At 42.6% G+C, this 27,982-nt stretch overlaps 1 protein-coding gene across 3 annotated transcripts in view; it reads right to left on the minus strand.

Moving 5' to 3' along the window:
• eva1c (eva-1 homolog C (C. elegans)) overlaps positions 1-27,982 on the minus strand; it is a 157,468-nt gene that overhangs the window by 25,224 nt on the left and 104,262 nt on the right. For all 3 annotated transcript variants that reach the window (XM_043701326.2, XM_043701327.2, XM_043701324.2), the window contains exon 6: positions 15,419-15,562. In XM_043701326.2, the coding sequence (XP_043557261.2) occupies positions 15,419-15,562 (144 nt within the window). The remainder of the gene's footprint in view (positions 1-15,418; positions 15,563-27,982) is intronic.

Below are 27,982 nucleotides of genomic sequence, written 5' to 3' on the forward strand. Positions count from 1 at the left end.
TTACGATAGCACATGTAGCCTTGAATATTCATTTCCCAGGTCCTGTCCACTTGAAGCCACATCTCAGTTCTGTCATCCACGTTATTAATATACAGTATATTGCAACTAACTGTGGCCCTAGCACTGATTCCTGTGATATTCCACTAGTTACAGGTTATCCAACTCATTGTCTGCTACTAATTATCCAGTCCACTATTCATGCTAAAATACTATCCTGTTACCATTGTCTCGTCTTATTAAGCAGCTATATGTGTGGCTCCTGAACGAATGCCTTTTAGAAATCCAAACCTATTACATCTACTGCATCTCCTTTAATTATCCAGCTTGTTATCTCCTCAGGGAACCATAATAAATTTGTCAGAAATGATTTTCCCTCCATGAAGCCATATTGACTCCAATGAAAATGTGGGTTTCCAACCCACATGTGGTTTCCTGTTGTAGGATTATAGTGAGAGGAGAAGAGATTAACGTATAATACTTTATAGGATTATAGTAGTATTACAGCAGGCTCTAACATTTAACCAAAAACACCTGTTCAGATAAATGGCCTATAGTCAATTCTGAAAAAGGGGTCACTCAACCTGAAGTGTTAACTCTTCATTTCTCTCCACAGATGCTGCCAGATCTGCTGAGTTTTTCCAGCAGTTTTTCATTTACAGTATCCCAGTTCTTTTGGTTTTTATGGCCTCTAGTCCAGTCTTTTTTTTCTGTCTTCCACCCTTTTTGGCAGTTACCCAATCTGAAAATGTGTTGCTGGAAATGTGCAGCAGGTCAGGCAGCATCCAAGGAGCAGGAGAATTGACGTTTCGGGATCCTCTGATACCATAATGTAAGAATTTTGTAAGAATACTAATAGTATATCCATTATCTTCTTTTAAAATGCTAGGATGCAACATTTGGGTCTCAGGGACATATTGGCCTTTTACCCCAATAGTCTCCCTTGTACCTTTTCTCTCATGATGGCTATTCTGTTCATTTCTTCCCCGCCTTTAGCCCCTTCATTATTTTGAATGTTTGAAATGCTATTAGTATCCTCTACTGTGAAGATTGATGCAAAGTATTTGTCTAGCTCTGAGCCATTTGCTGGCTCCCAATCATATTTTCCCAGCATTGTTCTCAAAGGGGCCAATGTTCAACGTTTCCTCAAACCAAAAGAGAAAATGCTATAAAATCACAGCAGGTCTGGCAGCATCTGTAAGGAGAGAAAAGAGCTGACATTTCGAGTCTAACTTGACAAAGGGTCAGTTAGACTCGAAATGTCAGCTCTTTTCTCTCCTTACAGATGCTGCCAGACCTGCTGAGATTTTCCAGCATTTTCTCTTTAGTTTTCAGATTCCAGCATCCATAGTAATTTGCTTTTATTCAATGTTTCCTCTCTTTTCCTTTATATATAGTTGAAGAAGCTCTAACAGTCTATTTTTATGTTAGTTGTTAGCTTGCATTCATTATTTATTTTGTCACTCACTTCTTTTGGACATCATTTGTTGGTTTTAAAATCTTCCCAACCATCTGATTTAGCACTAATCTTTATCATGTTTTTTTTAAATTTCGATTTGATATATCCTTAACTTCCCTAGTTGGTTTATCCCCTTCCTAGAATCCTTCTTCCTGATTGGCTTATATCTTTGCTGTGAGTCAAGAATTTTTTAAAGTATCTAGGGTTGTTCACCAATCATACTTTCAGTTAAACCCTTTCTCAGTCCACTCCACCCAACTCAAGTGTCATTTCAATGTAATTACCTTTATCTAAGTTTAGTACTACTCAAGTTTCTCACTCAAACCCAATGCTAAAATTATACCACATTATGGTTACTGTTCCCTTGGGAACCTTTTACTTTGGATTATTTATTACACCTGCCTCATTATGCATTATAAGGTCCAAAATTACCTGATCCCTGGTTAGATCTACAACATATCATTCCAGAAATCTATTCCAAATATATGCTATGAATTAATCTTCATGCCTGCTTCTGCTAATTTTATTTTCCAATCCATATGAAGATTAAAGAGATCAATTATTAATGTGTTGCCTTCTTAACATGTCCTCATTATTTCCTCAGCTAGTCTCAATCCTACAGAATGGCTACTGTTAGGGATCTTATAGACCATTACTTACACCAATGTCTTCTTCCCCTTTTTAATCCTTGCACCACCCACAAAGATCCTACACCATCCAATCCAAGATCATTTCTTGTTAATGTATTAATTCCATCTTGGACTAACAAAGCGAGCCCACCACCCTTCAATTCCAGCATGGCCTTTCAAAAGGTCTCATACCCTTGATTGTTTAGTTCCCAACTTTGCATCTGTAATGGTTATAAGACCATATTTATTTACCTGGATTTGTGCCAATAATTCATTTATTTTATTCTGAATACTATTTGCATTCAAGTAAACAGCCACTAATTTTTTCCTAATTATCTTCTGTTCCCTGTTTGTCCCTGTTTGCTGCTTTGTTTTACACTGCTATATTATTCCCTTCTTGCCCCTTCAGGATATCATTGTTAAAATAATTGCCCTGCAATACTGCCTTATCTTTTTGATTTGCAAGCCTAGATTTCCTCCTGAACACTCCCACCCCCAAATTAATTGAAAGCTCTCTCTACAGTCCTAGTTGTTTGATTCACTAGGACACTGGTCGCAATACAGGTTAAGTAAAGCTGTCAAACTGGAACAGCTCCTTTCTATCCAAAGGAAAAAGTGAGTACTGCAGATGCTGGAGATCAGAGTCAAGAGTGTGGTGCTGGAAAAGCACAGCAAGTTAGGAGGCATCCGAGGAGCAGGAGAGTTGATATTTCGGGCATAAGCCCTTCATCAGGAGTGTCTCAGGAATTGAAACCCATTAATCCCACACCAATCGTTAAACCACACACTTAAGTCATTTAATTTATTTATCCAGTGCCAATTTTGCAGTGGGGCAGGTAACAATCCTCTGATTATGAGTTTGGAGATCTTGCATTTGAGTTTAGCTCCTAACTGTTCAAAGTCTTTCAGCTAAACTACCATTTCAGTCCTATCAATGTTGTCGGTATCAAAGTGGATGAAAACATCTGGATTTCTCCCCTCCCAATGCAAGTTCATTTCTAGCCCTGAGGTGATGCCTTTAAGCCTGGTACCAGGTAGACAATACAATCTATGCTCATAGCTCCAGAAAACAGTATCTACCCATTACTGCATTGTTTCCTATCACCATTACATTCTTATTTCCTTCCTCTACTCGAATAGTTCCCTTTACCACAATGTCATGGTCAGATTGCTCATCCTCCCTACAATCCCAGCTCTCATCCACATACCTTGCAAGAACCTTGCTACTGTTGCATAATTGCAGGGACAGAGGTTTCTCAAGGACAGCCCTTTGAGCCTCATTCCTGCCTCACTCATAATTACACTTCCCTGTCACTGATCAGAGACTAATTTTGAATTACCTAATTTAAGGTGTATGGTTGCCTCCTGGCCCAAAGTGTCAAGGTAACGTACCCCTTCCTGACAGAGTACACAGTCTGCAGCTCAGATTCCAGATCCCCAAACCTCTGATCCAAAAGCACTTGAGCTGCAAACTCTTACTACTAACGTGATCACCTTGGTGCTCAGCAGCTCTCATATGTTGCATCATCCAAACTAATATCTCGGTCACAGTAATCAAGTTAAAAATCACACAACGTTAGATTATAGTCCAACAGGTTTATTTGGAAGCACTAGCTTTCGGACCACTGCTCCTGCATCAGGTAGCTATCTGATGAAGGAGCAGCGCTCCAAAAGCTTGTACCTCCAAGTAAACTTGTTGGACTATAATCTGGCATTGTGTGATTTTTAACTTTAACCACCCAAGTCCAATACCAGCACTACCACATCATAGTTAATTAAGATAGTAATTAAAATCACCGCAGCATCTCTGCACTTTATTGTATTGTTTCCCTTTTTTAATGCTCTAGCAATAATCTTAAACCTAATAATCAAGTGGAATCAAGTCCCAGAGTAGAGGCCGATGTGGGGAAGCGGTCCTGGAGAAAATTTATTTTGTAGCAGCTGAGAGCTGGTGCGGAGCGGATTGGAGGCTTGGTGCAGAGTGTGACAGTTTTTGGACTAGGGTCTGGCATGGGCGGTCAGACCATGTGTGGAAGCCTCTGAGCTCAGCTACTGCAATGTAATGCTTATATGTAATTTGTTTATATGACAGTAATGCCTATCCTTTTAACTATGTCCTATTTCTGTAAAATATTAAGATTTATACTTAGGTACTTATGCCTAACACGCTGCCATTAGTCATGATATTGTAAAACATTTTACTGTACTCCTGTACGTCTGTCCTTCAGAACACATGACAATAAGGGATATTTTATTCCAAAGGCTATTTTTTAAAAAAGAGGAATAAAAGACCGGACACCTGAACACAAACTGCATTGCCTTATTTTCACTTTAAAGGCTGGAATTCTCAACAATCAGCTACTTTGTTGAGGCAAAAATCAACTACACATCTTTCTTCCCTCCTTCACTGATCTCTTTGAGAGACTTAACTCCTGCACTTGATTGTAAGTCACGCTCAAATGCTCAGTCACACTGGGATGGATACTTATAATGTTCTGAAAACAAAGTACCTATCTAACTCAATAAATGAGGTGCCAGTTTCAGTCAGTTCTTAATTAGACTGCTTTCCCAATACACCACTTGAACATAAGCCTGCTCAAAAGATTCCGATTATAGAACTTAAAAACAGTTGATTTCTCTTTAAGCAAATTATAAATTACAATGTATCAAAGACTAATAGGCCTGCAAGTCCATCAGCGTGCTTAGTATTACTTCCTTTGTGATTGTAACTTTGTTCTTTCCTTCCACGTCTTGATTTAAGGTATTACTGATATGATTTTGGTATCCTCTATGACCAAGACAGAAAGCAAAATATTTGTTCATTTCATCTGTCACTCCCTTATTATTTATTACTAATGTCCCATTCCCACTCTCTAGAGAACCAACACTCACTTTAGTTATTCTTTTCCTTGTTAAATACCTGTAGGAACTTTTGTTTTTTTTTGCATTCCTAGTTAGCTTCCACTCACACACTAATTTCTTTCACATGATTAACCTTTCAATCATTCTCTGTTATGTGCTGACTAATTATCATACCTGCCATTTATCTTTATGCACTTAAATACTTTTTTCTTAAGTTTTATGTTTTCCTTGAATCTTCAGTTAACCACGGATGGCGGGCCCTCCCTTTAGTATAGTGGAAATTCTGAAAAGTCTGAACCAACTCCTTAAATGTCTGCCACTGCATTTCTACTCATCTACCTTCCAACCTAGCTTCAGCTAGCTCAGCTTTCATGTCCACAGAATTGTCCTTACTTGCATTTAAAATACTAGACTTGGATTGAATCCTCTGTCTTTCAAACTGGATGTAAAATGCTGCTTCAGCTACCAAGGGCAGTCTTAGTTGTGCACTGTTTTCATTATGATGCCCAAACCAAATGATGCAATGCCGAATTTTAATATGATTGCATTATATCTCTAAACAAATTTTAAGAAAACTTGATCAGATTGTTTTCATGCAAGCATTATCCCTATAAGGATATCACTAAGAATTTGCATGTTTATTTCCTGATGGCTGAGAAAAACACTGTGTATCCACTGGAAATTCCCATCAAAACAGCCTCCCTCGATGCCATGGAATTTCAAAAATTTTGTCCTCTGTGTCTTGTTGAGTGATGCATGGCATGCAAAAATTCCAAGTAATCACCGATTTCACTCTCTGAAGTAAGTATGATTACGTGAACAAGATCAAGACCCTGTATAATCCACATCAATTTGTCAAGCCCATCATTGTCTAAATCTCACACATCTGACACTGTTTCATACTTAGTGCAACAGTTAATCACCACGACATATGCTGCTATTGTAGACTTTACCCATTGGCATACTTAGAGAAAACTATTTTCATCAAAGTATGTTAAATGGTGCTCATCCTTCATAGGGGTATGTAACAACTTGATAGAACTATGTTTAATGACCATAACAAAGCAAACCTTCAAATGAAGGATATTATTTCATTTCTCATTCCTTTTCCTGAAAACAGTTACCCTGCCACAGTCGAGTTGCTTGCTATGGGAGTGGTGATACTACAGTTTTCGGATTACCATTTTAGGTAGCGCCCTCAATTATTTGAGGGCAGCCATACCTGAGCTAGTGCCATATTTTTACCAAATGATAGGTGAAGCTGGTAGGTACAGCTCTTCTGCACATGAAACCTGGATTGAATCCTGTTGCACTGGGACAATTCTCAACCTTTCACCAGCTGCCTTGTCCACTAAGCCAACTGTCCCCTGACCAACTTTAGAGCTATGATTTATTTAAAATGTTAAGCGTAACAAATATATTGTTTGCCAGAGTGCTAAAAAAATCAATTCTGCAACATCTTTTACAGTGTTTCATTGATTTTACAGTCAACTTTCAAAGCTATCCCAGCTTCAACCTATGGTGTTGCTACACAGTATTCATCACACCCACACAGCCAGCAAAGTTTAAAAGAATCATCTCCTGCATGCAAGCACCAACTGTACATCCATTTGAACAGATAGCTCATTACTGCAATAAAAAACACAGATAGCTTGTTCTATAATTTGCACGTCCCATTTGCATTGCCTCCTACAAATTGGACATTATGTTGTTATAAGTACCTTCAAAGGTTCTGGAAATACTTCTGTGACAGATATGTTCAGACAGTAAAGCAATTTCTTTGATAAGTTGTTGCGAAACAACAAAGCCAAATATTTTTCAAATTTGGAATCAGCAGCAGATAATCAAATGTTATAATTCTTAGAAGCTTATTCTTGTTGGCTATGTCTGCTCTCTTAATGATGCAGCTCTCTCTCTCTCCCTTCTGTATTTCATTTACCATATCTGTTTTGTGCTTCTCTTATTTGTGTATCTTTTTTGCACGCTGGTGGGTTGTTATTGGAGAGACATAAAGTACTTAATATCTTTACAATATCTGCACTGCTTTTTTTCAGTTCCTTTGAAACACAGGTGCATGAAGGACAGAAGTCTTAAATTTTATAACGAGTAATATTTTGCTTTTAATTTAAAAGTACAGGAGGTGAAGAGGTATGGAAATGTTATTATAGAAATGGATGCGATTAGTAAAGAGCTATGAATGAATTATTATATTTTGGAAGTTATCCTCCTAAACTGCACTGTTCAAGATGGAAGCATGTTCAGCAGTATAAGAAAACATTACTGCGAAAACTTTAACAATCAGAAGAGTTAACAAGAATAATACCTAGACTTCAGGCGATAAGTTATGAGGTGAAATAATACAAATAGTCCTGTTTTCTGTAGTATCTAGAAAGTTAAAGGGTGATCTTATCAAAGTCTGCAAGATAGAGTCATAGAGATGTACAGCATGGAAACAGACCCTTCGGTCCAACCCGTCCATGCCGACCATCCCAACCCAATCTAGTCCCACCTGCCAGCACCCGGCTCATATCCCTCCAAACTCTTCCTATTCATATACCCATCCAAATGACTCTTAAATGTTGCAGTTGTACCAGCCTCCACCACATCCTCTGGCAGCTCATTCCATACACGTACCATCCTCTGCGTGAAAACGTTGCTCCTTAGGTCTCTTTTATATCTTTCCCCTCTCACCCTAAACCTAGGCCCTCTAGTTCTGGATTCCCCGACCCCAGGGAAAAAGACTTTCTCTATTTATCCTATCCATGCCCCTCATAATTTGTAAACCTCTATAAGGTCACCCCTCAGCGTCCGACGCTCCAGGGAAAACAGCCCCAGCCTGTTCAGCCTCTCCCTGTAGCTCAGATCCTCCAACCCTGGCAACATCCTTGTAAATCTTTTCTGAACCATTTCAAGTTTCACAACATCTTTCCGATAGGAAGGAAACCAGAATTGCATGCGATATTCCAACAGTGGCCTAACCAATGTCCTGTACAGCCGCAACATGACCTCCCAACTCCTGTACTCAATACTCTGACCAATAAACGAAAGCATACCAAACACCTTCTTCACTATCCTATCTACCTGCGACTCCACTTTCAAGGAGCTATGAACCTGCACTCCAAGGTCTCTTTGTTCAGCAACACTCCCTAGGACCTTACCATTAAGTGTATAAGTCCTGCTAAGATTTGCTTTCCCAAAATGTAGCACCTCGCATCTACCTGAATTAAACTCCATCTGCCACTTCTCAGCCCATTGGCCCATCTGGTCCAGATCCTGTTGTAATCTGAGGTAACCCTCTTTGTTGCCCACTACACCTCCAATTTTGGTGTCATCTGCAAACTTACGAACTGTACCTCTTACGCTCGCATCCAAATCATTTATGTAAATGATGAAAAGTAGAGGGCCCAGCACCGATCCTTGCGGCACTCCACTGGTCACAGGCCTCCAGTCTGAAAAACAACCCTCCACCACCACCCTCTGTCTTCGACCTTTGAGCCAGTTCTGTATCCAAACGGCTAGTTCTCCCTGTATTCCATGAGATCCAACCTTGCTAGTCAGTCTCCCATGGGGAACCTTGTCGAATGCCTTACTGAAGTCCATATAGATCACATCTACTGCTCTGCCCTCATCAATCTTCTTTGTTACTTCTTCAAAAAACTCAATCAAGTTTGTGAGACATGATTTCCCACGCACAAAGCCATGTTGACTATCCCAAATCAGTCCTTGCCTTTCCAAATACATGTACATCCTGTCCCTCAGGATTCCCTCCAACAACCTGCCTACCACCGTGGTCAGGCTCACCTGTCTATAGTTCCCTGGCTTGTCTTTATCACCCTTCTTAAACACTGGCACCACGTTTACCAACCTCCAGTCTTCCGGCACCTCACCTGTGACTAGCGATGATACAAATATCTCAGCAAGAGGCCCAGCCATCACTTCTCTAGCTTCCCACAGAGTTCTCAGGTACACCTGATCAGGTCCTGGGGATTTATCCACCTTAAACTGTTTCAAGACATCCATCACTTCTTCCTCTGTAATCTGGACATTTTGCAAGATGTCACCATCTATTTCCCTACAGTCTATATCTTCCATATCCTTTTCCACAGTAAATACTGATGCAACATATTCATTTAGTATCTCCACCATTTTCTGTGGCTCCACACAAAGGACACCTTGCTGATCTTTGAGGGGTGCTATTCTCTTCCTAGTTACCCTTTTGTCCTTAATATATTTGTAAAAACCCTTTGGATTCTCCTTAATTCTATTTGGCAAAGCTATCTCATGTCCCCGTTTTGCCCTCCTGATTTCTCTCCTACTTTCTTTATACTCTAAGGATTCACTCATTCTATCCTGTCTGTACCTGACATATGCTTCCTTCTGTTTCTTAACCAAACCCTCAATTTCTTTAGTCATCCAGTATTCCCTATACCTACCAGCCTTCCCTTTCACCCTGACAGGAATATACTTTCTCTGGATTTAAAAAGGATAAGACTAGGTAGATACAGATAAATTATCTCCAATGATTAGGGATTCTAGAGTTGGAGGCATATCTAAAAATTAGTGCCAGACTGTTGAGGAGAGATGTTTGGAAGCACTTCCACACACAAAGGGTGATAAATGATTGGAGCTCTCTTCCATAATAGCAGTGGATCAATTCTTAATTTTAAATCTGAGATAGATAAAGGTTTATTCAGCAAAGATATTAAGGGATATGTGCCAAAGGCAGGTATATGAACTTAGGCCATAGATCAGCCATGATCTTGTTGAATAACAGAACAGGCTCGAAGGGCTGAATGTGCTATTCCTGTTCCTGGTTCCATATTCCTACATAAAGCTTCACCAAGGTTATTTTGTCCCAAGCTACCACTGGAGTACATTATTGTGGACATTAGTGAAAACAAACAAAACTGACACAAATTTAACAAGATGTGGCAAATAAAATCATTACAAAAATACAGTGGGTGAACCTCCTCAATGTTTGTAATACAATTAGTAGTGTTGAAGCTGTGAGAAATTATTTTATCGAGGTAAGAGTTTTTATCTTGTTCATTGTTCACAAAGGGAGGAGAATGGTACATTCTGGTAACTAATCTACAGAGCATAGATTCTCAGCTTCAATTGTTTAGTCATGCTATCATACATTTAGATATTGGACAGAAAATGGATTGTACAGAATGAGATCACTTTTTGGGAATGACCGGTGAACCTGGCAAATATCTCACACAAATATACAGAAACGTAAATGCACTTATTTATAAAGTTGATCACAAATATAAGACATTACATTGTAACCATCATACCTGACAGTATTTTGATTTTATGATTGAAGACCATTTACATATAGCCATGTACATGTTAATAGAATTGGTCTGGCTTGATTTGCAAAAGCTACTTAAACAGTGCTTAAAACAAAAGTTTATTCTTGATCTATTACATTATTGGTAAAATTTCCAGTGTTGACAAAAAGTTAATACTAAATTTTCATTTACATAAACCCCCACATAATTATAACAGTGCAGAAGGAGGTTGTTCAGTCCATACTGCTTGCCCTGGTTCTCCTAATTGTCACTTCACCCAGTACCATTCTCTAACCTTCTCCCTATATTCATTCCACAGAAATAAAAAAATAGAAACAATAATTTTACTTTGTAATTTTTCATATGTCAATCTATCGCATTTCCTTATGTGAGCTATTGGACCTCAACTGCATTAATAGTCAGGTTACACCATAAAATGAGATCTAATGTTTTCATATGATGTAAACTCTTTGTAATTAAATGTATAAATTATTTCAAATTTAAATTCACATGTATCAGGAATTGTCAATAATTTTACAGTGGCAAACACACAATGTTTCCGGTATCCACTGAACACATTGTATTTGCCACAGTGATGTATACATAATTTGAAATAGGTCACTATTTAATAAAATTTTGAAACTTACTGATATTTGGCACTAAGATAACAGTGCTACTAATAATAATGAGCTTCCAATGCTAAAAGTCCACTTTGTCTTAAATGTGTGTCAAATTTTGGAAGTAACAGTAGAATATTTCTGATATCTGGGTGTAGGTTTGCTCATTAAGCTGGAAGGTTCATTTTCAGCCATTTTGTCACCATACTAGGTAATATCTTCAGTGAGCCTCCAGGCGAAGCACTGCTGAATATTCCTGCTTTCTATTTATATATTTGGGTTTGTGATGTCATTTCCTGTATACCTATACAGTGTATTCAAAAAGAAAGGGTACCCAATGAACACTGTCTGCTGATTTTTCAGCAACAGACCCCAACAAGCAGACAAAACACATCCAGAAACCCTAGCCACTCTCCCTACATCAAAGACATCTTGGAAACGATTGCCAGACTACTCAGACACCTTGGCATCATGGTAGCCCACAAACCCCCCAACAGACTAAAACAGCAGCTAATGAACTTGAAAGATCCAATACAGACAAGCAAAACTAATGTAATTTACAAAATACCTTGCAAGAACTGTACCAGGCAGAAAACTAGCCACAAAACGACATGACCCACTCTCACTGGTATCCTTACATCGTCTGGGACAACACATCCATCCTAGGACAAGCCAGACAGAGACATGCACGAGAATTCCTAGAAGCATGTCATTCTAACCAGACCTCTATCAACAAACACATTGACTTGACCCCATTTACCACCCTGAGAAAAAAAGGAAATGACATCACCATAGGAAATGACATCACCGCAGGAAATGACATCACCAACCCAAAGAAACCCAAACATATAAACAAAATGCAGGAATCATCAGCTGTGCTTAGTCTGGAGGCTCACAGAAGATATTACCTAGTATGGTGACAAAATGTCTGAAAATGAACCTTTCAGCTCAGTGAGCAAACCTACATCCAGAACCTCAATCTTCTCAAAACTCGTCGATTTCTGATATCTGTTTATAATTTGCCAGATGCAGGCAAATTGTTAAATATTTCAATGTTAACTTTATAATTTTTATCAATCATTGCTTACATACACAGTTTGAAAGATTCCATTATATGAACAAATTTTCTGATGCTTTTACATGGATTTCTAATTATTTGTTATTCAAACTTGACCATCATACATGTAAACAGAGAATAAATACCTCTTGCTGAATAGTATAGGTGACGATTTTTAGGACTGATTGGTACAAAGCCAAAGTGTGTCATTCATTGCATCAAATCGATAAATGGCAACATTTTATATTAAAATGGATAATAACTGTTTAGAAGATTGGTGGAAGAGTAAGTATTTACATGTAATACACACATCCAACGAATATGAGATTTGGTAATGGCCACTCAGATCTAGGTTCACTTGAAAAGTGGAAATAGGTAGACAAGCAGTAATTCAAGACTTCAGCTTCAATGTGATTCATATTTCACAATTAACCTGTTCTTATGGGCAAATTGGAAGAAAGAAAGGTAGGAGAGTGAGAGGGAAAAGCTGGTAAAATAACAATAATACTTGGTGGGAAGTCCACCACTCAAGTTTCCCTCCAAGCCACTCACGATCCTGAGTTGGAAATACACCGCTGTTCTTCACTGTCACTGGGTCAAAATCCCAAAACTCCCCCCCCAAAGGGCATTGTGGGTCAACCCACGGCACATGGACTGCAGTGGTTCAAGAAGGCAGCTCACCACCACCTTCTCAAGGGCAACTAGGGACAGGCAATAAATGCTAGCTAGCCAGCAACACATGTCCCACAAGAAAACAAAAAAAGATGAAAGGGCTGGTCAGACTGGGTATCCATTTTGAAGAAAGAGGATGAGTCAGACCAATGTGTCTCATTGGCCAGACGTTTCAGCCTTCTGGCATTGGGGGAGGGGAAGTTTAATATTACTGCCCTCTGCTGATGTATTTGAAGGCAGTGAGAACATATGAAATAAAGTTGGATGCCAGCCTACTGCATTCCCACCCAACTTCAACTTGACCCCATATTAGGAGACTGGGGAAAGAATCAAGTAGATGACCCACTCTGAAGTTTATTCTGGCCCTTAAGTGGACAATCAACTGCCACTGATCTGCCACAATATAAGTGCGGGTGAGAAGGCATGTTCATGGTGAACAGCTCAGCATTTTCGCTTAATGGCTAGTGGTGGGCAAAGAGGGAGACTACCTTATTTGAGGGGTTGGGGGGAGCTTCCGTGTGCCCATTAGGAGCACGCATACCAAAACAGTGCTCCTCTTTCATATCCTCGCCTGTCCTCTTTCACCTTACCACTCTTGACTTGTTTACCTCATGCCCTCACTGCAGTCTCCCAGTTGTGCCCACCCAAGATCTCTAGACCTACCTGAAATTGAGGAGAAATGGTCACTTCTTACAAAGGACTGCCTGTAGCCACAGCAATAGTTAGTCATCCCTCTGGCACAACTGGCTGCCGGGACTATTGAAGTGCTGATCAAATTAGCTAGCAGTTCTCTGGGCTGGGACATCCAGTCCCTGAAGAGTAGATTCACTACTTTTCACCAGTTAATGATGTCTCCAATTTTAAGGGAAGTCAGATTTTGATGATGGAGAGGTGCAGACTGACTTTTAACTCAGAGGGGTGGGTAATCAGTAAAATTCATCTCAGGACTATCACCAACTTGTCAACTATAGTCAACTATAAGGGCACTCTAATACAACACTGTGCAGTTCCCCAAGTCTCCTATGAAAATAACTGATGCCACTGAGCTTTATAATAAATATATCTTTCACTTGAATCATATCAAATAACAGTTTGTATCTAGAATCTTTAATCTTCTAGTTATCTCTACACAGAGAAGAATGAATCATATTTCTGGTGTCCTTGTAACTAAGATCACATGGATATCAACAGAGACTTGGCCTGAAAGAAAGCATTAACAAGCAGCTGTGGACTACAATTTCCAACGTAGAAAGGGTAATGAAGGCTCCTATGATTCACCGTCTAGGCCCCATAGGATTCTGCATCATGAAATACTGTACTTCCTTTATCAGCCACACAGGCGACATAACATCAAAGCTCTCACTGCTGCTGAAGATTAAGAATTCACTGGCATAGGGAATTGTGGGATTAAACTTGTGACCCATGATTCTGTGGTGCAAAGAATCAGTGGGAAAGTAGGCTCTGAAATAGATGACCTTCTAATTAAAAAAAATCAACTGCTGTTTTATTCCTTCAATTACGGTTCAGTTATACAGGAAGGGGGATCAGAGGAGGGATCACTAAGGAGATTTTTCACTTTCCTCTCCTTTGAAACAATGAATTTTACTAGACTTCAGGTGGTGGGAATGGAGGAGGAGAGTGCTATAAAATAATGTGGACCCTGTGTCAGAAGGGATGTCTATTGCTGCTCCCATGGTCTGTGAGGCAAATTGATTGCCCATTCTATAGAACTCTCAGCATTTTGATGAAGACAGAGAGGCCCCCCCACCTGCGACAGTCCTTTGGGGGTAGGGGGATGTGATTACATTGGGGTCAGAGGTGTTAGACTCCTTAATGGAGGCTGTGGACCCAAAACGTCCCCTGGAGAGATTCGGTCTGCAAATGGCATGGCCTAATGATGTCAGTTATCGTGAATCATAAAGTTGACTTTTTTTATCTGAGGCATCCCTCCATATTGAGGCCTCCCTCAGCTTCTGACCAGTCTCAGCAGTGCCCACCTCCCCTAGTGCCTTAGCTAAGGCCTCAGAACTGCTAATCCTTTGAGTGGATGGTAGACCAATTAGGAACTCGCTTTCTGTAAAATGACTGGGTAGCATGGCGGCTCAGTGGTTAGCATGGCTGCCTCACAGCAGCAGGGACCTGGATTCGATTCCAGCCTTGGGCGACTGTCTGCGTGGAGTTTGCACATTCTCCTCGTGTCTGCGAGGGTTTCCTCCGGGTGCTCTGGTTTCCTCCCACAATCCAAAAAAAAAGATGTGCAGGTTAGGTGAATTGGCCATGCTAAATTGCCCATAGTGTTCAGGGATGTGTAGGTTAGGTGCATTAGATAGACGTAAATATAGAGTAATAGGGTAGAGGAATGGGTCTGGGTGGGTTACTCTTCAGAGGGTCGGTGTGGACTTGTTGGGCCAAAGTGCCTGTTTCCATACTGCAGCGATTCTATGATTTTATGACTGAGCTGGTCCCACTGCCGGGAAGTGCAGACTCAGGGCCATCATTTATCCCAGAAACCCATGGTAAAATATAACCCAATGCGACTGTGTTTTGCATATGCAACTATCATATGCTGAAATCTTTGATAATGCCTTTTAGCTGATAGGAATAAATTCTTAAGACAGATTTCTTTTTAAAGCAGCAAAAGTTTCAGAAGAAGATGTATTTGTTGATGGGCTGGAATGTGCTGGAGTGGGACCGTTTCAATCTTGATGCTTCTGATAAGGGGTCTGATATGCCATGAAAAGAAAAATAAAGAAATCCCTCCAGAAAAGGAGTTCAAACCATTTCTCTTTGAAAATAAATAATTGAATGTCAAAATGATTCACTCTTACCACATACATAGATGACACTGAGATACTTCCGTGTTCCAGGAAAACAAGGGTCTCCAAAATAGTGGCTGCTAGCAATAATTTTACAGTTTTGTTTACCGTAACAGTTTGTAGATACAACTTCCAGGGCAGTGTGCGATAAACATTCTGCAACACAGAGGAAAAGGATATGTGTTAAAACGCACATTAACCACACAGATATGATAGTTTACAAAAATAGAACCTAGAGGTGCATTTAAATCCGTACATGAAATCAATACATTTGGTAAATCATGCACCAGTGCTAGACAATAAATAAAGTTGCCATTTTGAGGTAAAAATTGAACTGTTTTAATAATATCTTTCAGAAACCAAAGTATGATTTACCAACTTAATCTGACCTCCACCTGACTCATCTGCACTAGACCTTAATGCACGTTCAAACAGTCACTCAATTGTCTAACTAGCTATTAGTAATGCAAGTTGTCTTATCAATGTCACCACTATTCAATGGAGAAAAGAAACCTAAACCAGTTAAGTTTCCGATAATACATTCTTATTTCCTAAACTTTTGTACCCACTGCTTTTTAAGATGAGAAAAACATGCATAATTTTTCTCTCCCTGGTGTAATTTGGGCAATAGTGAGAATGTTGTGAAAATATGGTGAAAATGAAAGAAAAGCAGTCTCTCAACATTGAGAAAATGTTTTCCAATGTTTTCCTTAACCTTTAAATCACATCTTCAGAATGTCACGATTGACTGGCAGCTACCATTATTTCCAGGGATTGGTTAGCTCAGTTGGCTGGGCAGTTGATTTTTTTTGATGTCGAGTAGTAGCAACAGCATGGGTTCACTTTCCACACTATTGAGATCACCATGAAGGAACCCCCTTCTCAACCTCTCTCCTTATCTGAAGTGCAAGGTGATCCTCAGGTTAAACCACCACCAGTCATTGCTCCCTGACGAGAGAGAAGCCCTATGATCTGGTAAGATGCTGGCAACTTTTACTTTACTTTATTTGCAACTCAATAATAGCCCTTATTTATAAGCCATTTCCAATTCTCCTCTCCTTCTCCAAAAAAAACTGGATGGTACCAATTCCTAACATATAATTGGCAATAAAGAAACCAAAGAACGGCAGGTACAAAAACAGAAATTGCTTGAAAAACTCAGTGGATCTGATAGCATCTGTGGAGAGAAAGCAGAGTTGATGTTTTGGATCCAGTGACCTTCAGAAGGGTTGAAATATTAACTCTGCTTTCTTTGCACAGATGCTGCCAGGCCTGCTGAGCTTTTCCGGTAATTTCTGTTTTGTGTATGCAATGGGTAACTGCAGATTGCTGGTGGCATGGTGGCTCAGTGGTTAGTACTGCTGCCTCACAGTGCCAGGGGCCTGGGTTCAATTCCCATCTTGGGCAACTGTCTGTGTGGACTTTGCACATTCTCTTGGTGTCTGCGTGAGTTTCCTCCCACATTCTAAAGACGTGCAAGTTAGGTGAATTGGCCATGCTAAATTGCCCATAGTATTAGGTGGATTAGTCAGGGGTAAAAGTGGGGGAATGGGTCTGGGGGGTTGCTTTTCGGAGGGTTAGTGTGGACTTGTTGGGCCGAAGGACCTGTTTCCACACTGTAGGGAATCTAATCTAATCAACTGCTTGCCTCGGCCAATATGTAACTGCATCTGCAGGACAATATCTACACAGATCCAAGGCCAGCATCCAGCCCGACTCTTGGTCCACGCAGATGAGCAGCTGTAAGCCACCAGTATCACCACATCATTATGCCTTCTCTCTGATCAACTCATTCACCTCTTCAGCTCTTAAATGATTTTCCTTTGGAGGTCAGGGATACATACAATGTGCATGCTTCTGCCAGGTCGAGTTGCACACAGTGACATGCACATATTTGATACATTTGCCAAGGATGCATCTGGAGGCTCTTAGCTTGTTTTCTCAGTGCTCACTCACTTCATGTTTACTTGGGTGTTACAAGAGTCGTAACGCTTTTAAGCATGCAGGTAAATTACAGGCTCCCAATCACTGCAGCTTGCATTGCCTTCTAGCACAGAGGGAGAGGCAGGCAGCTTGTCTCAGTGGTGAGCAATGATCAGTCAAGGGGGTGGAAATGCTACTGGACAATATTGGTCTACACAACTGTCACACCTGCAGCAGGTGTCAGCAGCTTAGTTAGTAAAATCATTGCTTGAGCATCAAGCAAAAGGCCATGTACGAATATCAAGGAAGAGCAGGGATCAAAGGGGAATAGAGCTAGTCAGGAGGTACTGCCACAAGTAGTCAACAGACTGTCTCGTTACATTATGGGATAGGGAGTTGGCCATTGTCAGTCAAGCTGCTGGTCCTACCAGAATCTAGGAGAAAGTGAGGACTGCAGATGCTGGAGATTAGAGCTGAAAAATGTGTTGCTGGAAAAGCGCAGCAGGTCAGTTAGCATTAAAGGAGCAGGAGAATCGACGTTTCGGGCATAAGCCCTTCTTCAGGAATGAGGAGAGTGTACCAAGCAGGCTAAGATAAAAGGTAGGGAGGAGGGACTTGGGGGAGGGACGTTGGAAATGCGATAGGTGGAAGGAGCTTAAGGTGAGGGTGATAGGCCGGAGAGGGGGTGGTGGCGGAGAGGTCGAGAAGAAGATTGCAGGTTAAGAAGGCGGTGCTGAGTCTGAGGGTTGGTACTGAGATAAGGTGGGGGAAGGGGAATTGAGGAAGCTGGAGAAATCTGCATTCATCCCTTGTGGTTGGAGGTTTCCTAGGCAGAAGATGAGGCCCTCTTCCACCAGGCGTTGTTTTGTCATGGTCTGGCGATGGAGGATGCCAAGGACCTGCATGTTCTTGGCGGAGTGGGAGGGGGAGTTAAAGTGTTCAGCCACGGGGCAGTTGGGTTGGTTGGTGCGGGTGTCCTAGAAGTGTTCTCTGAAATGTTCCGCAAGTAGGCGGCCTGTCTCCCCAATATAGAGGAGGCCACATCGGGTGCAGCGGATGCAGTAAATGATGTGTGTGGAGGTGCAGGTAAATTTGTGACGGATATGGAAGGATCCCTTGGGGCCTTGGAGGGAAGTGAGGGGGGAGGTGTGGGCGCAAGTTTTGTATTTCTTGCTGTTGCAGGGGGGGTTGCCAGGAGTGGAGGCTGGGTTGGTGGGGGTTGTGGACCTGACGAGGGAGTTGCGGAGGGAGTGGTCTTTCCGGAACGCTGATAGGGGAGGGGAGGGAAATACGTCCTTGGAGGTGGGGTCTCTTTGGAGTTGGCGGAAATAACGAAGGATGATACGATGTATCTGGAGGTTGGTGGGGTGGTAGGTGAGGACCAGTGGGGTTCTGTCCTGGTGGCGATTGGAGGGGCAAGGTTCAAGGGCAGAGGAGCGGGAAGTGGAGGAGATGCGGTGGAGAGCATCGTCAACCACGTCTGAGGGGAAATTGCGGTGTTTGAAGAAGGAGGCCATCTGGGTTGTTCGGTATTGGAATTGGTCCTCCTGGGAGCAGATGCGGCAGAGGCGAAGGAATTGGGAATATGGGAAGGCGTTTTTACAGGGGGAAGGGTGGGAGGAGGTGTAATCTAGGTAGCTGTGGGAGTCAGTCAGTTTATAGTAAATGTCCGTGTTGAGTTTGTCGCCCGAGATAGAAATGGAGAGGTCTAGGAAGGGGAGGGAGGAGTCTGAGATGGTCCAAGTAAAGTTGAGGTTGGAGTGGAAGGTGTTAGTAAAGTGGATGAACTGTTCAACCTCCTCGTGGGGGCACGAGGTAGCACCGATACAGTCATCGATGTAGCGGAGGAAAAGATGGGGATGGTGCCAGTGTAGTTGCAGAAGATGGACTGTTCCACATATCCGACGAAGAGGCAGGCATGGCTGGGGCCACACCTCACCTCAGGGGATCTCCCATCCACCGCCTCCAACCTCATAGTCCCACAACCCTGCACCGCCCGTTTCTACCTCCTGCCCAAAATCCACAAACCTGACTGCCTGAGCCGACCCATTGTCTCAACCTGCTCCTGCCCCACCGAACTCATCTCTGCATACCTCGATACTGTCCTGTTCCCCTTAGTCCAAGAACTCGCCACCTACATTCGGGACACCACCCACGGTCTCCACCTCCTCCATGATTTTCGCTTCCCCGGTCCCCAACGCCTTATCTTCACCATGGACATCCAGTCCCTATACACCTCCATCCCCCATCACGAAGGCCTCAAAGCCCTCTGCTTCTTCCTTTCCCGCCGAACCAACCAGTACCCTTCCACTGACATCCTCCTTCGACTGACTGAACTGGTCCTCACTCTGAACAACTTCTCTTTTCAATCCTCCCACTTCCCCCAAACCAAAGGAGTAGCCATGGGCACCCGCATGGGCCCCAGCTATGCCTGCCTCTTCGTCGGATATGTGGAACAGTCCATCTTCCGCAGCTACACTGGCACCACCCCCCACATTGATGACTGTATCGGCGCTAGCTCGTGCTCCCACGAGGAGGTTAAACAGTTCATCCACTTTAACACCTTCCACCTCGACCTCAAATTTACATGGACCATCTCAGATTCCTCCCTCCCCTTCATAGACCTCTCCATTTCTATCTCGGGTGACCAACTCAACACGGACATTTACTATAAACTGACCGACTCCCACAGCTACCTGGATTACACCTCCTCCAACCCTGCCCCCTGTAAAAACACCATCCCATATTCCCAATTCCTTCGCCTCCGCCGCATCTGCTCTCAGGAGGACCAATTCCAATACCTAACAACCCAGATGGCCTCCTTCTTCAAAGACCGCAACTTCCCCTCAGACGTGGTTGATGATGCTCTCCACCGCATCTCCTCCACTTCCCGCTCCTCCGCCCTTGAACCCCGCTCCTCCAATCACCACCAGGACAGAACTCCACTGGTCCTCACCTACCACCCCACCAACCTCCGGATACATCGTATCATCCTCCGTCATTTCCGCTACCTCCAAAGAGACCCCACCACCAAGGATATATTTCCCTCCCCTCCCCTATCAGCGTTCCGGAAAGGCCACTCCCTACGCGACTCCCTCGTCAGGTCCACACCCCCCACCAACCCAACCTCCACTCCTGGCACCCTCCCCTGCAACCGCATGAAATACAAAACTTACGCCCACACCTCCCCCCTCACTTCCCTCCAAGGCCCCAAGGGATCCTTCCATATCCGTCACAAATTCACCTGCACCTCCACACACATCATTTACTGCATCCGCTGCACCAGATGTCGCCTCCTCTACGTTGGGGAGACAGGCCGCCTACTTGCGGAACGTTTCAGAGGATACCTCTGGGACACCCACACCAACCAACCCAACCGCCCCGTGGCTGAACACTTTAACTCCCCCTCCCACTCCGCCAAGGACATGCAGGTCCTTGGCATCCTCCATCGCCAGACCATGGCAACACAACGCCTGGAGGAAGAGCCTCATCTTCCGCCTAGCAACCCTCCAACCACAAGGGATGAATGCAGATTTCTCCAGTTTCCTCATTTCCCCTCCCCCCACCTTATCTCAGTCCCAACCCTCGGACTCAGCACCGCCTTCTTGACCTGCAATCTTCTTCCCGACCTCTCCATCCCAACCCCCTCCGGCCTATCACCCTCACCTTAAGCTCCTTTCACCTATCGCATTCCCAACGCCCCTCCCCCAAGTCCCTCCTCCCTACCTTTTATCTTAGCCTGCTTGGCACACCCTCCTCATACCTGAAGAAGGGCTTATGCCCGAAACATCAATTCTCCTGCTCCTTGGATGCTGCCTCACCTGCTGCGCTTTTTCTACCAGAATCTAGGCAGTTATGAACTTGCACTCTCGGGACTGAGTCACAGTCCTGTAGCTCACAAGGAACTAGTATGGGAATCATAGGTAGATCAGTCAGGGTGCAAAGGAGACACCAATCCAGGAAGTGCTTGATTAGGGCCGTCCTGTCAAGTCAGTCTGGGGAAGAGCGGTTGGGGGCACATTGTCTGTCCTGAGGGTTTATTCAATAACAGGCAGCGAGCTACCAGGGGACAATCTTATGGAGTTCTGGGAAAATCATGTAACTCGTGTGTTGGATTTGGGTTCATCTTACTGGGTCACTGAGGGAGTGATTACAATGCAAGTGTGCAATTCTTGTAGACCATAGCAGGAGTCTGGTAGCTCCAGGGGAGGTTTTTTCCCCTGGGTTACCATCACTCTGGCTTCTCAAAGAGAAGGGTGTAGGATCATCAACTGCACAGCAGTTTGCCAAGTTGGTGGTGCTGTCTCAAGGGGACATGGAAGTGGAGCCTGCAACTCATTCAAAAGAAAACAAAATTTGAACATTGCCATATCTGATCAAAAGGTAGTCAAGCAGGAGGCTGGGAGAACACAGCAAGCCAGGCAGCTTCAGGAGGTGGAGAAGTCAATATTTCAGGTGAAACCATTCAAAAGCCAGTCTGCACAATGGTTGCACATTATCATGGGCACCTTTTGTCAAATGAGCTGAGTGAGCTTCTGTTTGTTTCCTTCAGGGTGGGGGAAAGTCTTTTGGAATTAAGACCCTGTTTGCGGCACTTGCAGTAATCATGCCTGCACAGATTCAGTAAATGCGTCCATCTGGTTTCAAAATTTCATTTCATCAGCAGACCACTCATTCTCCAACTTATACTTTGCCCCATAGTAGCATTAAAAATTATGGCCTCAAACAATCATGTCCAATCAGGTGTGCATGCTAGTTATCTCCTTGTCATGTCAGCTAAGCAAATGTCACCAGCCAACAACATAAAGTATAGAACAATAGAGCACAGTGCAGGCCCTTCAGCCGTCGATGTTATATCAGCTTTTTATCTTCTCGAAGATCAGATTCACCTACATACCCTTCATTGTACTATCTTCTATGTGCCTATCCAAGAGTTGCTTAAATGTCCCTAATGTATCTGACTCTACTACCACGGCCAGCAGTGCATTCCACACACCCATCACTCTCTGTATAAAGAACTTACCTCTGACATCTCCCCTAAACCTTCCTCCAATGACCTTAAAATTATGCCCCCGCGTGATAGACATTTTGGCCATGGGTGAAAGTTTCTGGCTATCTACTCTATCTATGACTCTCAACATCTTGTACACCTCTATCAAGTCACCTCTCATCCTTCTTCGCTCCAATGAGAAAAGCCCTAGCTCCCTCAAAAGCATCATCTGAGCATTCCATAACTAGAATTGGAAGATGACAACTCATCTCTGCCACATTCACACACTGAACTGTAGGTTTATACAAGTTCACAGGCTGCAATGTGGAAGATCACCTTCTCCTCAGAGGGAAGGGTTACCAGGTTGGCTTACTGGTAGAAATCTACTCCTCCAATATAGCAGGAAAACCTTGACTGTGGAATGCACAAGTGACAAAGCTTGTTACGGAAGAATGGCATTGTCATTCTAATCAAGTTTCTCCTCCTTTAAGGTCTCGGACCATACAAGGATGGTTGCCAGGAAACAAAGGCTATCCCATACAAACATGGCTCAAGCCATCTTTATGAAAACCAAAAATTACACAGAACAAAGACATATTGTATGTACACTTTCACCAGGGCCACAGAAGAGCAGACCATAAACCTCTTTAGGATAAGGTGCCAATGTTTGGATCTCTCTTGAGACTTGCAGTATAGCCCAGAAAGAATTAGAATCCCTACAGTATGAAAACAGGCCCTTTGACCCAACAAGTCCACACTGACCCTTCAAACAGTAACCCACCCAGACCCATTCCCTTACCCCTAACTAATAACCTACACTATAGGCATTAGCATGGCCAATTCACATAACCTGCTCATTTTTGGATTGTGGGAGGAAAGCAGAGCACCCAGAAGAAACGCACGCAGACACAGGGGGGAACGTACAAACTCCACTGAGACGGACAGCCGAGGCAGGAATTGAACTCAGATCTCTGGTTCTGTGAGGCAGCAGTGCTAACCACTAAGCTACTGTGCCATCCTCAAAGAATAGCCCACATCGTTGTGGCCTTCACAAATTCAGTTGGCAATGTGGGGAATGTCATGGTTGCAAATGAAATGGAGGGATCAACAGTTGAACAGGGGTGAAGTCTTGTTACAACTGTACAGAGTGATGATGAGGCTATGTGTGGAATACTGTGTAGTTTTCCCCTTTTTAAGAAAGGGTATGTTGGCATTGGAGAAGGTTCAACAGAAATTCATTAGATTGATTCCTAGAATGAAGGGGTCGACGTGTACTCTATGCTACTTTCTCTCCACCCCCACCCTCCTCTCAATTATCTCTTCACCCTGCAGGCATTCTGCCTCTGTTCCTGATGAAGGGCTTTTGCCCGAAACATCGATTTTCCTGATCCTGGGATGCTGCCTGAACTGCTGTGCTTTTCCAGCACCACTCTAATCTAGGCCCCTTATCAAGAACAGCTAAACAGGTTTAGCCTGTATTCATTAGAGTTTGGAGATTGAAGGGTTATCTTATTGAAACAGACATGATTCTGAGGGGGGTGGTCAGGATAGATTTTGAGAAAATACTTTAATTCATGGGGGAGCTAAAGCACATAATTCCAGAATAAGGTGACACTCATTATGAACATAGTTGCAAATAAATTCTCCTCCCAAAGGTAGGGGTTGCCTTGAATTCTCTACTCCAGAGAGTTGTGGAGGCGAGATAACTAAAAATATTTAAAGAGAACATAGATTATTTGAAGTATTGGGGGGCCATTGGCTACGAAAAATAGAGGAGTTGAAACCTGGAGTAGATCATCCATGATCTGGTCGAATGGTGGGATAGGTCTTGGGGGGGCCAAAAGGTCTTCTAGTTTTCTGAGCGCTGCTCCTTCATCAAGCTAGGGCTTACAAATAAACCTGTTGTACTATAACCTGGTGTTGTGTGATTTTTAACTTTGTATACCCCAGTCCAACACTGGCGCCTCTAAATCCTGTCATATCTAATGACAGTGAATAAGATTGATCTTAAGCATTGTCCAGCCTCTGGGTTGCTGCTAAAATCAATGCTTTCAGCCACTATATGTAATGGATGCTCATTGAAAAACAGCTTGAATCTATTATGAGGACATTAAGTCCCTGCTGTATTTGTTAATGGCAAATGGCAAACATAGCTGTAACTGTTAGGTACTTTTGAATTTTAAGTTCAACATCTAATCCGACTGTAATTTTGTTTATAAAAAATAATACTCCAAAGTTCTGGCATCTGTATAATCACAATGCTTTCCCGCTTTTTAATGCCAGATTGAATCTGTACTCCAGATTATATTTGACCCTGAAATCTATTGTCCGGAAACTGAAGCAAACAAATTAGAGATTTTTTTTCTGCCTCAAGGCACATCAGATTTTCCATCACTTTGTTAATTAAAAGCTGCTATTTCCTCAGGAATTCATCCAACATCTATCAGATCTGACTTCTAACCAAAGTCAAGAGCTTTTCACATTGTCATTTTGATATTGACAGTGATACTTCAGCACCACGATTTTAAACAAAGTTGTTACAATGATCCTGAATTCCTCACTTGGAGTTACTGAATTCACATCAGATTACCATTCTCATAAAGCCTACGTTTCAGAGCAAACATCTTTAGCCTTGGATAATTAGGAACATTTGTTGGCCATCTGAAACTATCCTGCTGTCCTGAGCCTTGGATTCCTTCATTGAAAGTCATCCTGTTTTACAACACATAGGTCCATGGTTAGTTTATAAAGCTTTAAGTAGCATTTTTGCTTCCTCTAATATATGATACGTACACATTACACAGCAAGGACTTGAGTATCCCAATCATGCTACTACCCATAAATCTAAGAATAACCACAGCAACCTCAGCTCATTTCAGCTTAAAACAGTGTGAAACTACTTCTGCTTGTACTATACATAAGCTATATTATCACTGCAACCAATGTAAAACAAATCTTTTAAAACTTCAAGATGATATTAAAAATTGACTGTTCTATTTATGTTTTGGTAACATTAAAACCTTGATTATCATTTGGATACACTGTCCCAGACCTTGCCTAAGCCTAATCACGACATAAATCATATCAACTAAACCTCATCATGAATATTGGTTTTCATGTTCACTTGGCCATAGAGTGTGTGTGTAACATGTGCTTATCACTTTCAGTACTGTTACCAGGAGCTTGCTGATTTCTGCTGTGAGGCTCACCAACTCATCTAAGTAAATTAAATCAGGTTCTCCTGCATTTTTATGGCATACATTAATTTTAAAATTGCAAAGCTCTGAGATAATGTTAAAATGCATAACCAGCCCTTTTAATCAACCTCCAGTTAGTATTCTGTTGTGTAAATGGAAGAGTTATTTGAACCATTAGGTAATACTTATAAGAAATATTTTCTCTAGGTAGGTTAACCGCTTAATTGCAAATTTGTTGTGAATAGCAATGAATACTTGTCGATGGCATTCTGAAGTTGATGTCTAATAATGACCGATAATCATGTACCCCCTATTGCCTTTGCAAATACACTTTAATGCTGAGAACTAGTTTTAGTACACTCTGCTGTATCTCTGATGGGAATGTGCTGAAATGATGGAACAATTGGCTGAGGCTGAGCTACATCAGCACCCAGTCTTTCGTAGGAATTTTTTGAGAAGGTCTGTTGGAAATGGAGAGTGAAATACAGTATGTATATCTTACTCTTAAGAAAGTTCAACTTCAAGGACTCCTGTTCTGAAAACACACAATATCACGACTCTACCAGCCAGTAAGTCAGCTGTGGGGCTGCATATAGAGGGCTGAATGGTTTGTCAAGCTTTTTGGAGGGCTTTTATTGCTGCGATATTTAACACACTCTCTCACCCCCATCGCAATAATTAGCCAACAGGCCATTATGATATCTCTCACATTTGATTTCTAGCCAATTTTACCACATACCATTCCTGGAACAATGCAGCACTCAACAGATATCCTGGAATTCGCCAACACCCCTTGTGTCTGTGCCTTCTTTATAATCTCATTGTGTACCTGGATAAGCACCGTCGATCCAGAGCTGCCCTGCATTGGTGCTGGCATTTGCTCTGGTCATGGCAGGCAAGGGGAATTCAATGCCTTACTTAGAGTCATAGAGATATACAGCACAGAAACAGACCCTTCAGTCCAACTTACCCATGCCGACCAAATTTCCCAACCCAATCTAGTCCCACCTGCCAGCACCTGGCCCATATCCCTCCAAACCCTTCCTATTCATATACCCATCCAGATGCCTTTTAAATGTTGCAATTGTACCACTTCCTCTGGCAGCTCATTCCATACACATACCACCTTCTGAGTGAAAAAGTTGCCCCTTAGGTCCCTTTTATATCTTTCCCCTCTCACCCTAAACCTAAGCTCTCTAGTTCTGGACTCCCCGATCCCAGGGAAAAGATTTTGTCTATTTATCCTATCCATGCCCCTCATGGTTTTACAAACCTCTATGAAGTCACCCTTCTGCTCCGACAGTCCAGGGAAAACAGCCATAGCCTATTCAACCTCTCCCTACAGCTCAATTCCTCCAACCCTGGCAACATCCTTGTAAATCTTTTCTGAACCCTTTCAAGTTTCACAACATCTTTCCGAAAGGAAGGAGACCAGAATTGCATGCAATATTACAACAGTGGCCTAACCAATGTCCTTTAGAGCCACAACATGACCTCCCAACTCCTGTACTCAATACTCTGACCAATAAACGAAAGCATACCAAACACCTTCTTCACTATCCTATCTACCTGCGACTCCACTTTCAAGGAGCTATGAACCTGCACTCCAAGGTCTCTTTGTTCAGCAACACTCCCTAGGACCTTACCATTAAGTGTATAAGTCCTGCTAAGATTTGCTTTCCCAAAATGTAGCACCTCGCATCTACCTGAATTAAACTCCATCTGCCACTTCTCAGCCCATTGGCCCATCTGGTCCAGATCCTGTTGTAATCTGAGGTAACCCTCTTCGTTGCCCACTACACCTCCAATTTTGGTGTCATCTGCAAACTTACTAACTGTACCTCTTACGCTCGCATCCAAATCATTTATGTAAATGATGAAAAGTAGAGGGCCCAGCACCGATCCTTGTGGCACTCCACTGGTCACAGGCCTCCAGTCTGAAAAACAACCCTCCACCACCATCCTCTGTCTTCTACCTTTGAGCCAGTTTTGTATCCAAATGGCTAGTTCTCCCTGTATTCCATGAGACCTAACCTTGCTGACCAGTCTCCCATGAGGAGCCTTGTCAAACGCCTTACTGAAGTCCATATAGATCACATCTACTGCTCTGCCCTCATCAATCCTCTTTGTTACTTCTTCAAAAAACTCAAAGTTTGTGAGACATGATTTCCCATGCAAAAAGGCATGTTACTTTCCTAATCAGTCCTTGCCTTTCCAAATACATGTACGTCCTGTCCCTCAGAATTCCCTCCAACAACTTGCCGACCACCGATGTCAGGCTCACTGGTCTATAGTTCCCTGGCTTGTCTTTAACAGTGGCACCACGTTAGCCAACCTCCAGTCTTCCAGCATCTCACCTCTGACTATCGATGATATAAATAGCTCAGTAAGAGGCCCAGCAATCACTTCCTTAGCTTCCCACAGAGTTCTAGGGTACACCTGATCAGGTCCTGGGGATTTGTCCAC

The sequence above is a fragment of the Chiloscyllium plagiosum genome, unplaced genomic scaffold (genome assembly GCF_037043375.1).
Source record: "Chiloscyllium plagiosum isolate Xiang-an unplaced genomic scaffold, Cpla_swu_hap1 HiC_scaffold_12, whole genome shotgun sequence".
In the NCBI taxonomy this organism is placed as follows: Eukaryota; Metazoa; Chordata; class Chondrichthyes; order Orectolobiformes; family Hemiscylliidae; genus Chiloscyllium; species Chiloscyllium plagiosum.